Genomic DNA, 12,845 nt, shown 5'->3' on the forward strand with positions numbered 1-12,845 from the left:
CTCTCTTTCTCTTTCTCTCTCTCTTTCTCTCTCTCCTTCTCTCTCTCTTTCCTTCTTTCTTTCTTTCTTTCTTTCTTTTCTCTCTCTCTCTCTTTCTTTCTTTCTTTCTTTCTTTCTTTCTTTCTTTCTTCCTTCCTTCCTTCCTTCCTTCCTTCTTTTCTTTCCTTCCTTCCTTCCTTCCTTCCTTCCTTCCTTCCTTCCTTCCTTCCTTCCTTCCTTCTTTCCTTCCTTCCTTCTACTTATTATTTATTTAAACTGGCTCTAGGGTTTAAATTTAGATCTCAACGCTAGTGTGGCAAGTACATTATGAACTGAGTTATGTCCGCAGCCCTATATGAACGCTTTTGAGACAGAGTTGTCCCGCTGGCCTAGAACTCACTGTCCTCCTACCTCCGCCTTTAAAGGCTAGAATTTATAGGTGTGAGACACCACACTTAGCCTTCTCAACTGTTTTTTGGCAAAATCAAACCTAAGATGGCTCACGTCTAGGAGTAAGAGTGCTTCTGAAGAGATGAAGGACTCCAGTAACACAGCACACATGGCTCATCTGAAACCTGCCAGTCCCACAAGGAGCAGGTGTGAGAAAGGGAACTGCCTAAGGGATAAGAGGATCTTAAAGCTTAACAACTGGTTGCAGTGTGTGGGGGCCAATTGCTAGTCAGGAGGTTTCCCGGAGAAACAGAGAACAATCAAGGATCTTTTTCTTTTTCTTTCTTTCTTCTTTTTTTTTTTTTTCTATTCTTTCCATTAGATTTTGGGCAAAATACAAAAGCATAAGTTGTATTCTTTTCATAGTAAGAATTCAGGGGGAGAAAAACCTTTAACTGTATGCACAAAGTCTTTATTGCTTTTATTGACAATATTCAACTTCATAGATGGAAAGGGAACAAATGCCACTGACCCACTGAGAAAGCTGAGGACATTACATAGCTGTCAGCCATACAACAGCATGCAACTATATGCATATTCCACGCTATTGTCCATGATCACATGTGTATAGCTTATGTCTCAACTAAATCACAGGTCGTAAAAACCCCTGAATTAAAATAATAGGATTTTGGGGTACAGCACTTGCCTGGGGTACATGAAGCTGTGGGTTCTGTTCTCTCTGTGTCTCTCTCTGTCTCTCTGTCTCTCTCTCTGTCTCTCTCTCTCTCTCTCTGTCTCTCTGTCTCTCTCTCTCTCTCTCTCTCTCTCACACACACACACACACACACACACACACACACATACCCCAGGTGTGCACATGCACACAGACACCTATGCACAGAAGAAACAAACTCACCATCGTCCAACCAACTTGTCACATTTTACATTTATTTAGATTTTTATTATTTAGTGTTTTTCTTTGTTAACTTGTTTTTCATTCTCAACTTTAACAAGTATGTATCTGTGCATATTTGTGGTGTACATTGTGATACTGTGTGATATGTACGCACACTGTAAAATGATTACCAAACCCAAGCTCATTAACACGTCCATCACTGCACATAGTTTTCCATTGTGTGTGTGTCTGGTGAGCCACATCTGTCCCTTAGGTCTCTATATGACAATATTACGGTAGACTTGTCATTCCAGGTAAGTCATTATGCACAGCCACCATAGTTGTGTGGCCCAGGACTGATCCTACAGTGCTGACCATTGGGGGTAACGACTGCTCATGGTCAGATATCACTAAGCATTTATTCCCAATGTCAAAATTTGAACAAGAGCCGGGCGTGGTGGTGCATGCCTTTAATCCCAGCACTTGGGAGGCAGAGGCAGGTGGATTTCTGAGTTCCAGGCCAGCCTGGTCTACAAAGTGAGTTCCAGGACAGCCAGGGGCTATACAGAGAAACCGAAAAAAAAAATTTTTTTTTTGAACAAAAGGCAGAGTGTGAAGTGAGAAAAAGACAATTAAGAGTTCTACTTCTGTGCCACTAACCACCTTAGAAAGTGTATTTTATGGCCTAGAGGGATGGCTCAGTGGTTCAGTGCATCTTTGTCTCTCCAGAGGACCTGGGTTCAGTTTCCAGCAGCCACGAGACACCTGCCTATAACTGTAATTAACTGTGTGTACACTGTCAGTGAATCTAGGATACCTCATGCTCTCTTTGGGCCCCCCCCAAGGTGTCAGGCACCCACACAGTGCAGATATACAAGCAGGCAAAACACTCATACTCATAAAATAAAGTATACAATTCTAGAGAGAACACTTTTTTTTAAAGATTTATTTATTTATTTATTATATGTAAGTACACTATAGCTGTCTTCAGACACACCAGAAGAGGGCATCAGATCTCATTATGGGTGGTTGTGAGCCACCATGTGGTTGCTGGGATTTGAACTTCGGACCTTCGGAAGAGCAGTCGGGTGCTCTTACCCACTGAGCCATCTCACCAGCCCGAGAGAACACTTTTTAAATGCATATTAATACTAACGTAAACTTGTGTGCCTTCTTATGTTGCAAAATACCATGATGAAGCCCAGGCACACAGGAAACACAGAATGTGTGGAACATGTGCCATGAAGAAATGCCTTCCTCAGGATTGTCTTGAAACTAGTACAGAGAACAAGCAAGAACTAAAGCAATATTTTTGTCGTTGTTGTTTTGCTGTGCTGAAGTCTTTTTAAACTATGGATTAAAATATCCCCAAATTATAAGTCTATTAAATAAGCAATTCCATCCTGAAATTCTAGTGACACAAACTTGGCTTTGTGGTTTATTATGTCACAGAAAGCCACTTGTAGAGTGATAGAATTACTGAGTTGTGGGCATATTCGCCTTCGCTTTTTTGTTGAAACATCATTTTTAGGACAACCAGAAAATAACTGGAGCTCTCAGTGGCTTTGCTATTTCAGCATCATTATTTACACTGTTGCTAAACACAAGGGTCAAAAAAAAAAAAAAAAGGTCTTAGATGCACAGAAATGAAAGGGGTTCAGAGATAGTTGGCTGGATAAAAGATTAATGGAGAGCTGGAGGGATGGCTCAGTGGTTAAGAGCATTTACTGCTCTTCCAGAGGTCCTGAGTTCAATCCCCAGTGACCACATGGTGGGTCACAGCCATCTGCGATCTGGGATCTGATGCCCTCTTCTGGTATGCATGAAGAGAGCAACAGTGCATACATAACATAAATAAATAAATCTTACAAAAAGAAACCCGAAAAGATTAGTGGAGTAAATGTGATCAAAACACAATACATATACATGCATAACAACATACACACACCTATAGAAACACACACATATATACAATATATATAAATGTATATGTATATGTATCTCTATATAGTCAGAGTATACATTTTTAAACATTAGGCCCAAAATTTAAAAAAAAAAATATGTCTTAAGCCTTAGAAAACAAGGGAGAAATCTACAAAATTCTCACTCTGGTTAAATTCTACAACTCCCTTGTATGGGAATATTCTGGAAGCCACTTACAATGGCTTCTGTTTTCACTCTTGCCTTTTCACTGAATTCCAAATCTCTGACTCTGTTCTCCTTCTGTGAGAAGATGTTGAACACCAACTTTATCAGTAAGCTTGGGGTTCTCATCCTGGGATGCTGATAGAAGCGGGGTAGATGTGGCTGGGGCCGCAAGGCTGGATCTGGGTCTCACTTTACCCAGTGGGTGGTTGGGCGTTTGTGGTCAAGGCTTCAGCAAGGGGTAACTACCACCGCTAATTTATAGTGTAGATGTGTTTGCTCCTGAGTTCCTAGTGGTGCTTTTGCTAGTCTCAAAAGATAAAGACAATTGTGAGTGGCTAAGTCCGTCTACAAATTTTAATATACAGAATAACTAATGCTTTCTTCCTACCAAAGTTAAAGGGTCAAAAAAACTTTTGAAATTCTGACTGTGTTTGAAGACCATTGTCATTATAATAATAATAGTAATAATAATAATAATCAGAAATGGAAATTGGGCTTTACCATTAGAGGTAACTTGAGTTTTGAAGCACAGTATAAATCAGAAACCAAGCATAAAGAACTTGTAGTAGGAAAGTGGACCTTATCATGTATGGCCAGCATGAAACATATGATATGTTGAAAGGATATGATTTCCTAGGGTCCCCATGATTCCCAGTCCCCTTCTGCCTTATAGATTTTATATTGGAGATTTGGGGTTATAATATACCTTATGTCTTAAACTAATGAGTTTACATTTGAAACCAGAAGGTAGCTTTCACCAAGTCTTACCTTGATATATTGTCCGGTGAACAGGCAGATATGCTGGTCTCCATGCTGTCAGAGCTGTCCAGGCTCAATGTGTCATAGGCCTGATCCTTGTAGCTGCGATCTGGGTAATGGAAACTATTCAAGTAGACGTTTGACTCAGATGCTGTGCGGCTGTAAAATTCAGGTTTCTGTCTTTGTCCTTCACTCATCTGTTGGTGATTATAACCTAAGGAGAAAGTCATAAATATGTAAATATATCTCATTTATCAAGCTCAGAATCTCACAAATCTACTGACTCAAGACAGCAATGAGAAACATCTGCACACGAAACATATTCTGAGGTCGGGAAGATCAAAGAAACAATGTCGTGCCCAGTGTGAGCAAGACTTTGAAAGAAGTGGTCATGTGAGGGATTTTGTTTGTTAGTGGGATCACTTGGCACCTCTTAAATCTCATCCTTACAGCTCAGCATAGCTGAGAGTATTACATCAGCACACTTAAGACACGCATACACACTCACGCACATTCCCCAGGAGCCATAAGCACAATTAAAGGCTCTGAATCTTCTAGAAATAGGTTTAAATGAAGGCAGTATGAGCAGTATGATGCCCAGTGCCTTGCCAGTGTTACAGGGCAGTCACCACTCTGACAGCATTCCGATATCAGGAGCATCCACAAAGCAGCCAGTGGATTTGGCAGGGGTAAGGGTTGAGAAATGTGTATTTCATAGTGTCTGTGATGGTTTCATCTGGTTCAGATGCAAGCTGCATTTGTCTTTTTTTTTTTAAATAGTCTTTGTCTCTGTCTTTCTCCTCCTCCAATGTCTCCTCTGCCAGTTTCTTATTAAAATATTCAGGGTCAACCATCCTTCCCATCGCTAGGCCTTCTCCTTGCCATGGTGCAAATTGCCCTTTTTCCCCTTCAACAGTCAGCCCTTTACTGCTGCCACTAACTATTTGAAAGCGTGGGTATCAATAGCATCAAAAGCACCATAAATGAAGAATGCTTTCTCCTCCTTGTACCCTGATGGTTGGTGTATGATGTCACCACTTTGCCCTGTTTATTGCTCTAGCTACCTTTGAGCATTCAAAGCCATACTGTCTTCTTTTAGTTCTCTGTTCTATGTGCACAGGAAGCAGGGGTGGAAGTGGGAAACCCCAAGTTCATCAAAACAATTTTCATAGTTTACAATCTTTCTTTATTTTTCCTGAAAAGAGAAAAATCTACTTTCCATGAACCCAGGGAGTTAATCGAAGACCTATCAAAAGTTTACCAGTAGGCCAGTTAAATACGTCATCTTTTCTACAGAGCTACCTTTCAATGAGGATTTTAATTAAGGAAAACAAATGGTCTAAAGGAGACAAAGTCAAAGACAAAACAAAACAACAACAAAACCTTCAAACAAACAGCTTCCATAGCTGCTGACTTAACATTTATTTAGAAGCAGTTGTCTCATCCGTGATACCTCAGCAAAGTAGTCTACCCTAAGGCTCCAGGAAATTATGAGCAACGGGCATATTTTCAGGCCCTTTGAATTTTGTGTGGTTTTGGAATTGTGACAATGTGCAATTCAGACTAATGGATGTCTAGGAAAACGAGCTTCCCCCACATGACTGCCATTATAGATGGCAGATATGCATGCAGTAAAGCCACACATCACAGAACTAGGGGAGGACACAAAACACAGAGGCACACTGTGAGACCAGACAGAACATCCTTTCCAGCACTGACCCATGTACACAGTGTCACACAAAGCCAGGCCTTCCAAATGTACAGCTCATGTCACTTTGAAATGAAAGGCAAGAAAGCCATCACTCGGGTATTTACCTTTTACACTTGGGCTTTTTGAATTACTAATTGTCCCTTTTACATCATTTCCATATATTCATTAGGAAAAGAGGGGGAAAATGACAAAAGAAATTATTTGAAAAGACTACACATGAGTAATTCTTTATGACTTTTAGATAATGCTGAAGCAGGAAACGCCTTCACATTGGCTATCAGCTATACTTAGGACATGTCCTTATCCCATTGTGAAACAAAACAAAAAACCTTGAAAGATATCTGTGTCATTGAGACTATGTAGGAATTACAGCCTAGGCTGGGATTTCTGTCCCAGCCTCTCTCCTCCCTTCCTAGAGGGAGCTCTCTTCAGTGAAGAAAGGCAGTCCCAAGGAGGAGGAAGTAACAACTGGGGACAGCAAGATGAGAAGCTCACACTGCTCTCAAACAACTGGATGGCTTGCTTTCCCACTCTTCCAGAGTCTTGGCGTTTTGATTTGTTTTCTTCAGAAATATCACAGGCTAAGAAGATAAATTTATACCTTCTAGTGACAGAGGCAGGGAGCTAAAAAGCTCAAAGTCTTCAGACATACATACAAGGAACAGCTACTCCATAGCGTGAAGTGTTTTGTGCCTTGTGGACCTCAGCTCCCCAGAACAACTCAAGATCTGCTGAGCTTTGCTCTGCACCAAGGGCCTCTCTAGGTCATTCCCACTCAGAACGAGGACCGTAAAGTTCTCCAGCAGCTTAAGGACAAACCCTGTGGACTGTGTGTCCCTTTTCTTAGCAGCATTTTCATTCCCAGTGTGAACAGGACAGTCATCTCATTGAGCTACCCAACACCGCCAACTGGCAAGAGTTGTCTGTTATGACTGTCAACCTGGGGATGGCTTTTGTCTGCCAAACAAATTAAAAAAGAACTTTCCTTCCGTTGTAAGTAAGGGAGTGCCCATGGTATGGTACTGTGTGCACCTGTAATCCTGGTACTTGAGAGGCTGAGGCAGGAGGATTGTTGTGAGTTTCAAGTCAGCCTGGGATACACAATAAGACTTTTTTTCTTTTTATAAGATAAAGGAAAGAAATGAGTCAATAAATAAGGGCATAGATCTCTGTCTTGTAATCTTAGAATTGCACCTGAGTGAGCTGGTTTGGGGATTTGATCCCAGATGTGACCTTCCGAAGGCATCAGTACTTCCTATAGAGGGAAGACCAGAGCAGAGCAGAGCTTAAGAGAGTGTGGGTGGCAGTCTCAGAAACTGCTGAGTAAAAACACGCAGTGGAGCAGCCTCGAAGTGGAAACCTGAGCGTCCACTCAGGGAGGCTCTAGGAGGGAGACAGAGATGTCCTGTTCACTGCACACCCTGGCTTAGTGACCGTGAAGACATCACGGAACTGCCACTGAGTAAACTCACTGTTCATCTACCAGCTCCAACTCCCTGAGTGCTCAAATGAAGCAGAAATGAGTCTACTTTTGGGGGTTGAACCAAGGAACTAACTTGGGAAACTTGAGACATTCTCAACCCAAGTCCACTTGGGTTTGTTATTTTTTAATTATATAGAAGAACAACATTCAGTGGAATGAAAAGAGCTGACATAAGATAAATAGAAGCTCTTAGCACTGTGTGAAGGAGTAGTTCTAAGGTCTACAAAGCAAGATCTCATGTCTGGGCTTGTTTCATAGCATAGGATGCACCAGGAAACAACAGAGTCAGCCCTGTTCCTTGCCCAGGAAAGCCATTAGAATGGAGTATAACTCCCAGTAATTTTTCCTAATTTTAATGCCAGTTTCAATATATTCCGGTTTATTGGTGCCTCAAGTTCTCTTGTTAATTAGCCATATGAGATATACAGTTTTCCCAACATATTTCATATATATGTGATATATCTTTAATGGCAATCTATGCCTTAATAAGGAAGGTAGGATGGTTTAAGATTATAATTAGAGCTTAAGATAAAACAGATTGAGACTCTGATAATACACTCGTCACAGCTCACCTGCTGAAGAATTCATTCTTCCTAACGACAGTCCACAGCCAGAAGAACGGATAAGTCAAAGGAGAGGAGAGAAAGGCAGAGAAAGGGGAAAGGTACAAGGTCAGAAAGGCTGACATGGGGACAGGAAAGTATCCGCCCAACATGCATTGTTTGACATATTAGTAATAACACCAGATGAACATGAGTGTTGGTCACACTTTTCATTCAATCTAAGCTGAGAAAGAAAAGCTAAAGATTCTTTAAAAGACTCACAATTCATGCATAGTTAGAAAACAAAAGATTTGTTACAAGACAAAAGAAAAAGTACCTTACACACAAGCTGGTCAAACAGAAAATAGTAATGATAATACTAATAAAAACCAAGATTAGATCTATAAAATCACTTTTTTAGAAATTCAAGTGGCAGTAGCAAATAATATCTAAGAACTCAGGGTAGTATTTCCTATTCGAGGGGCTGGAGAGGTGGCTCAGTGGTTAAGACTCTGGTTGTTCTTCCAGAGGACCTGGGTTCTATTCCTAAAGCCCACAAGGCTGCTCATAACCTTTGGTTACTTCAGACTCAGTAGGTATAACGCCCTCTTCTGGTCTCCTTGGGTACCAGGCATACATGTGGTGCACAAGAATACATGCAGGCACAATGCTCAGACACATGAACATAACTAGATGCACAGCCCAGGAAACTTTATAACAAGTTCTTTCTCATGCTATGCATTGCTGCTTAAGCACAGCAACAGCCTTCTGTGTATTCAAGGCAGGTGTTCATACTTTTCTTAACTCTCCAAAGACTTCCTTACCAAATGAGCAGAAGTGAAAGAAATATATTGGAGTTTCCTAAATCCTTCTAGTCGGTCGTATGTTTTATTTATGTCTACCTAGCCTTATAAACATCCTGCTATGCACTGAGCCTGCATGCTCTGCCCACTTTTCTCTTTACATGGCTCCTGAGCCCACAAATCAATGCTGTCACAGTCTCTGTGTTTCCGGCATGGTCTGAACTTGTTATAAAAGCCCAAACAAGAAGAGCCATGCAGCTGCCTTTGAAGGAGCAGCAGCTGCCACGAGCATTGTGTTTCTTAAAAAAAAAAATGTACAGTATTTTTTTTTTTCTCTTTTGGTTAGAAGGAACAATCCGACTAAAAATGCACCATTGTAGACTTTAAAATCAGAGCAGGTCGTAAGAATGACTTGACAATGACCTTTAGATATTTGCTGGAAACAAAAACACCACACAGGGAGGTTGTCATTACCTTTCTTGGACTTTCCTGCATTTAACAAAAGAAACAGAAGGATAAAGATTTCATTCACTCTAAAGCTTTCAGAGGGCAGTTGACAAGCTGTATAAAAAAAAGCCATGACCAGTGCAATGTCCGGAGCCCAGGTCCTCAGCTCTTGCCTCTGAACCCAGCTCCTTCCAGTGTGCTGTGGCTCCCAGTGTCAGTGCTATGGAAACAGTGCTGACTGAATAAGGCTCATACTTACACCATCATCCTTGACGTTTCCATTATGAATAGCAGCAAAAAAATGGTGCACTTTAGTTAATCGTGTACAGAAAAGTTAAACGAGTCTGTGACATTTGTCATAACAAAAATGTACTAGACATAAACTTGCCCGGACTGCAATTTTCATCACATTTGCTATTTTAATGACATCAACAAGTGCTGCTGAAACAATTCTAGACAAATACCCAGTTCAGCCCTCCTGATCTCTGTGAGATGCTCATATGGGCTCTGTGTAACCTGCCAATACTACCATCTGCTGTGGCTTGAAGAAATATCATCCCTGGCCATTCCTCTGGGGAGAGGAGCAGGCTGAGTTCACAGAACACAGCTCTTGGATCAGCACACGGAACAGTTTTGTTTTTTCAGAGCTCCATGCAGCTCCATAAAGCAGAGCATTACTTAAGTTCGACAAAGCCGGAAGCTACAGTCTTCTCAGTGTGCAAAGCCATGCCAATGGAGAGTAACAGCACAAAGACAAAACTGTAGACTTCTCAGAGTCCACATCCATAATATGACCTCAGTGACTTGGCTTAGGTTCACTTTAGAACACTAACTCGAGGTTTCCCGTTATTTAAAGGGAAAGCAGATTAAAAAAATCAGCCAGAGATTCCCCAAGAACACTGCTGCCTGGTACTGTTAGCAACTCTCAGCTTCATGGATGTGTGCACTTGGTAAAAGGCTCAGCTCTCCTTGCTCTCTGGCTTAAGGAAATGCTTTGGGTACTGGGAATAGTCATTTGGGTTCCCTCTTTCCTTTCTTCAATGTTCCACCTTTCCCTAAATCACTGTAATTCAGAAAGTTCATCAATATGCAGGATGGAAAGTTCATAAATATGCAGAAAGGTCTCAGCTGCATGGCCAACCCAAGCTTGGTCGCCTTCCAGTGGAGAGGAATATACATTTTAAAGGAAACCTATTAATATTACCAAACAGTTGTTTAAGAATAAATAGAACTGACCTTCAAGTTAACAGAAAGAAGTGACAGCCAAAATAGACACCTATGCTTATTGTAACTACTAAAAAATATTTTTATCTTCTTAAGACATTATAATAAATAAAGCAGAGAAGTCTAGTCAAATGTGTTTTATTTAAATATTACAAATATACACCTCAAATGAATGCTATAACCTGCCTTAACTTTCTTTGTCATCTAGCTCAGACTGGCCTTGAACTCCTGAACCCTCTTGCCTTCTCTCCCCCTTCCCAAATACAGAGCAGAGCATATGTCACTTTGCCCCACTTTATTAATTCTGTTTTTTTTTTTTTGACAATGTCTCACTGTGCAGCTCAGGCTGACCTCAAATTTGTGATCCTCCTGCCTCCCTCTGCCTCCTTAGTGCTAAAAATACAGCTGTTTATTACCCATAAAATGAAAACCAATATCTGCTCCCTGTTTGATCCTTTAAGTTACTTCTAATATTTATTTGAAAAACCTCAATTTCATCTAAATAATTTAATTGTCACACACAGATTATCAATATAAACATACATGTATATAATACATGTATATACACATATAGTATGTGTACATATGTATATATACACACATGCATATGTAGATACATACACATATTTGTATACACACAGTGATTATACCCTAGTGCTTTAAGCAGAGAGGACTATTAATCATAATTTAATTTTAATTCTCAAAAGGGCAAAATTTCAATCTATCAATTCATGGATCCATTTGATGGTCAAATGGCTATCAGCTTTTCCCTTTACATCTTGGACAGACCTCCATGAATAAAATATGTTCAACACTTTATTAAAATCATCTGTTATGTGTCTCTGCTTTTCCTCACTAGACTGCAAGAATTTCAAAGTAAAGAACACGTCATTCATTTGCCTTCTTGGTATCTAGTACAACTATGCTGAACAATTAAAGTCAATCAAAGTTGTTGATGTAAATTACTGTACTAACATTAGAAACTTTATTTCCATTAAGAGTTTTGCTTCTGAAATGACATTGTAGTAACTTCTTTCAGTCTCCATTAAAGACTATTTTATAACCCTGTTGTACATGTAATATGTTCTTTCAAAGAAAACATACCAAGAGTCAAGGTCCACCTAAAACCTAGATACACAGTAGGGGGCGTCAAGCTTACAATCAAAAGGCTCAAAGAAATTTTCTTCTGGACCCATTAACGATGTCCACTCAGGGGTCACTTAAAATAGTGTGTCAGCCACAGGGAAGTCTAGTGATCTTGGCTAAGTGCCCTGGGAATTTCTCAGCATCTCTGTGGTCTCTCTTTGCTTTCTATCAACCACATGGGAAAGTTAGTAATCTCTCAAGGCCTTTTGGCTGGATTTATAAAGTGTAACAGGCATGGTTACAATGTAACAGCGATAAGGGGACTGGTGCTACCTTGGTACAAGAATGATGTCACTTACATCTTTTCCCCAAAGGAAACATACTAACAGTAAAATTTAGGACATGGGCTGATCTTCCCTCCAACTTTGTTCTCATTGCCTCTCATTAGGGAATTCCCATGCTTAACAGGAGACCCTGAGATTAAAGGATACATACCTCTGAGCATCCTCCGAGACTCAGAATCTTTGGTCATGGTCGCCAGTGAGTGAGGGAGCACACTGCCACAGCTATTGCTCTGCCCCAGAGGGAGGTGAGCCTGAGAGAGAGGCAGGAGGAAATAGTTCAGGCAAGGTAAACTGCATATCAAATGTACTCAACAACAAGGTTGTGGTCCTATTTTCAAAGGTCCTATCTAAGGACAAAGGGTAGAGAGAGAAACCTGGTCTTATGTCTGTCTCATTTCTTTTTTGATGCCAAGTGGCAAAAGCTAATTACTCACCATCTCTCCCAAGAAGCTCTGCTGCAATCTCAGTATCGCAGCACTTCCTCTGATAGCAACAATTCCAAAAGAGAAGATGGATGGAGAAAAGACACTGTCCACAGTCTTGTGAGAGTGACAGGAAGCTCCCCATGCATAAGGTGCGGAGAGCAGGTGCACAAATAGTCATGTGTGCTGCATACCATGCAAAACCACAGGGCAAGCTACCCATGCACAAATGCTCCGGTTGCTCTCTACCCCTAGCTATGCTGAAACCCACTAACATCCATTTTTTAATAGCATCTTCGTTCATTTGCTTATTTGTTTTTTCAGATAGGGTCTTGCTATGTAGGCTTCAAACTCATTCCCACCCTCCTATTTCAGCTTCTCAAGTGCCGGGATTCCAGGTGTGCACCGTCATGATCTTATTCTTTTTATATAGCTTTCTCTATATGTTTCATGTAAATCAAGTCCACTTAAAACACTAACTTGTAAAATAGATTACAATATAGTTAATCTAATTATGAATAAGAGAAGGGCCTAAAGTAGTGTAGCCCACTAAAAACTTCCTCTCTCTCTCTCTCTCTCTCTCTCTCTCTCTCTCTCTCTCTCTCTCTCTCT

At 40.7% G+C, this 12,845-nt stretch overlaps 1 protein-coding gene across 6 annotated transcripts in view; it reads right to left on the reverse strand.

The window, feature by feature from the left end:
- The window catches only part of Phldb2 (pleckstrin homology like domain family B member 2), a 211,609-nt gene that overhangs the window by 10,375 nt on the left and 188,389 nt on the right, over window positions 1–12,845 (reverse strand). For 4 of the 6 annotated variants that reach the window (XM_021184542.2, XM_021184540.1, XM_029470305.1 and 1 more), the window contains 2 exons: window positions 11,963–12,062; window positions 4,181–4,385 (listed from right to left, as the gene is read on the reverse strand). In XM_021184542.2, the coding sequence (XP_021040201.1) occupies window positions 4,181–4,385; window positions 11,963–12,062 (305 nt within the window). Of the gene's footprint in view, window positions 1–4,180; window positions 4,386–7,937; window positions 7,959–9,184; window positions 9,200–11,962; window positions 12,063–12,845 lie in introns of all 6 variants that reach the window. The other 2 variants (XM_029470303.1, XM_029470304.1) reach the window with 1 other exon arrangement.

Source organism: Mus caroli, chromosome 16 (assembly GCF_900094665.2).
Source record: "Mus caroli chromosome 16, CAROLI_EIJ_v1.1, whole genome shotgun sequence".
NCBI lineage: Eukaryota > Metazoa > Chordata > Mammalia > Rodentia > Muridae > Mus > Mus caroli.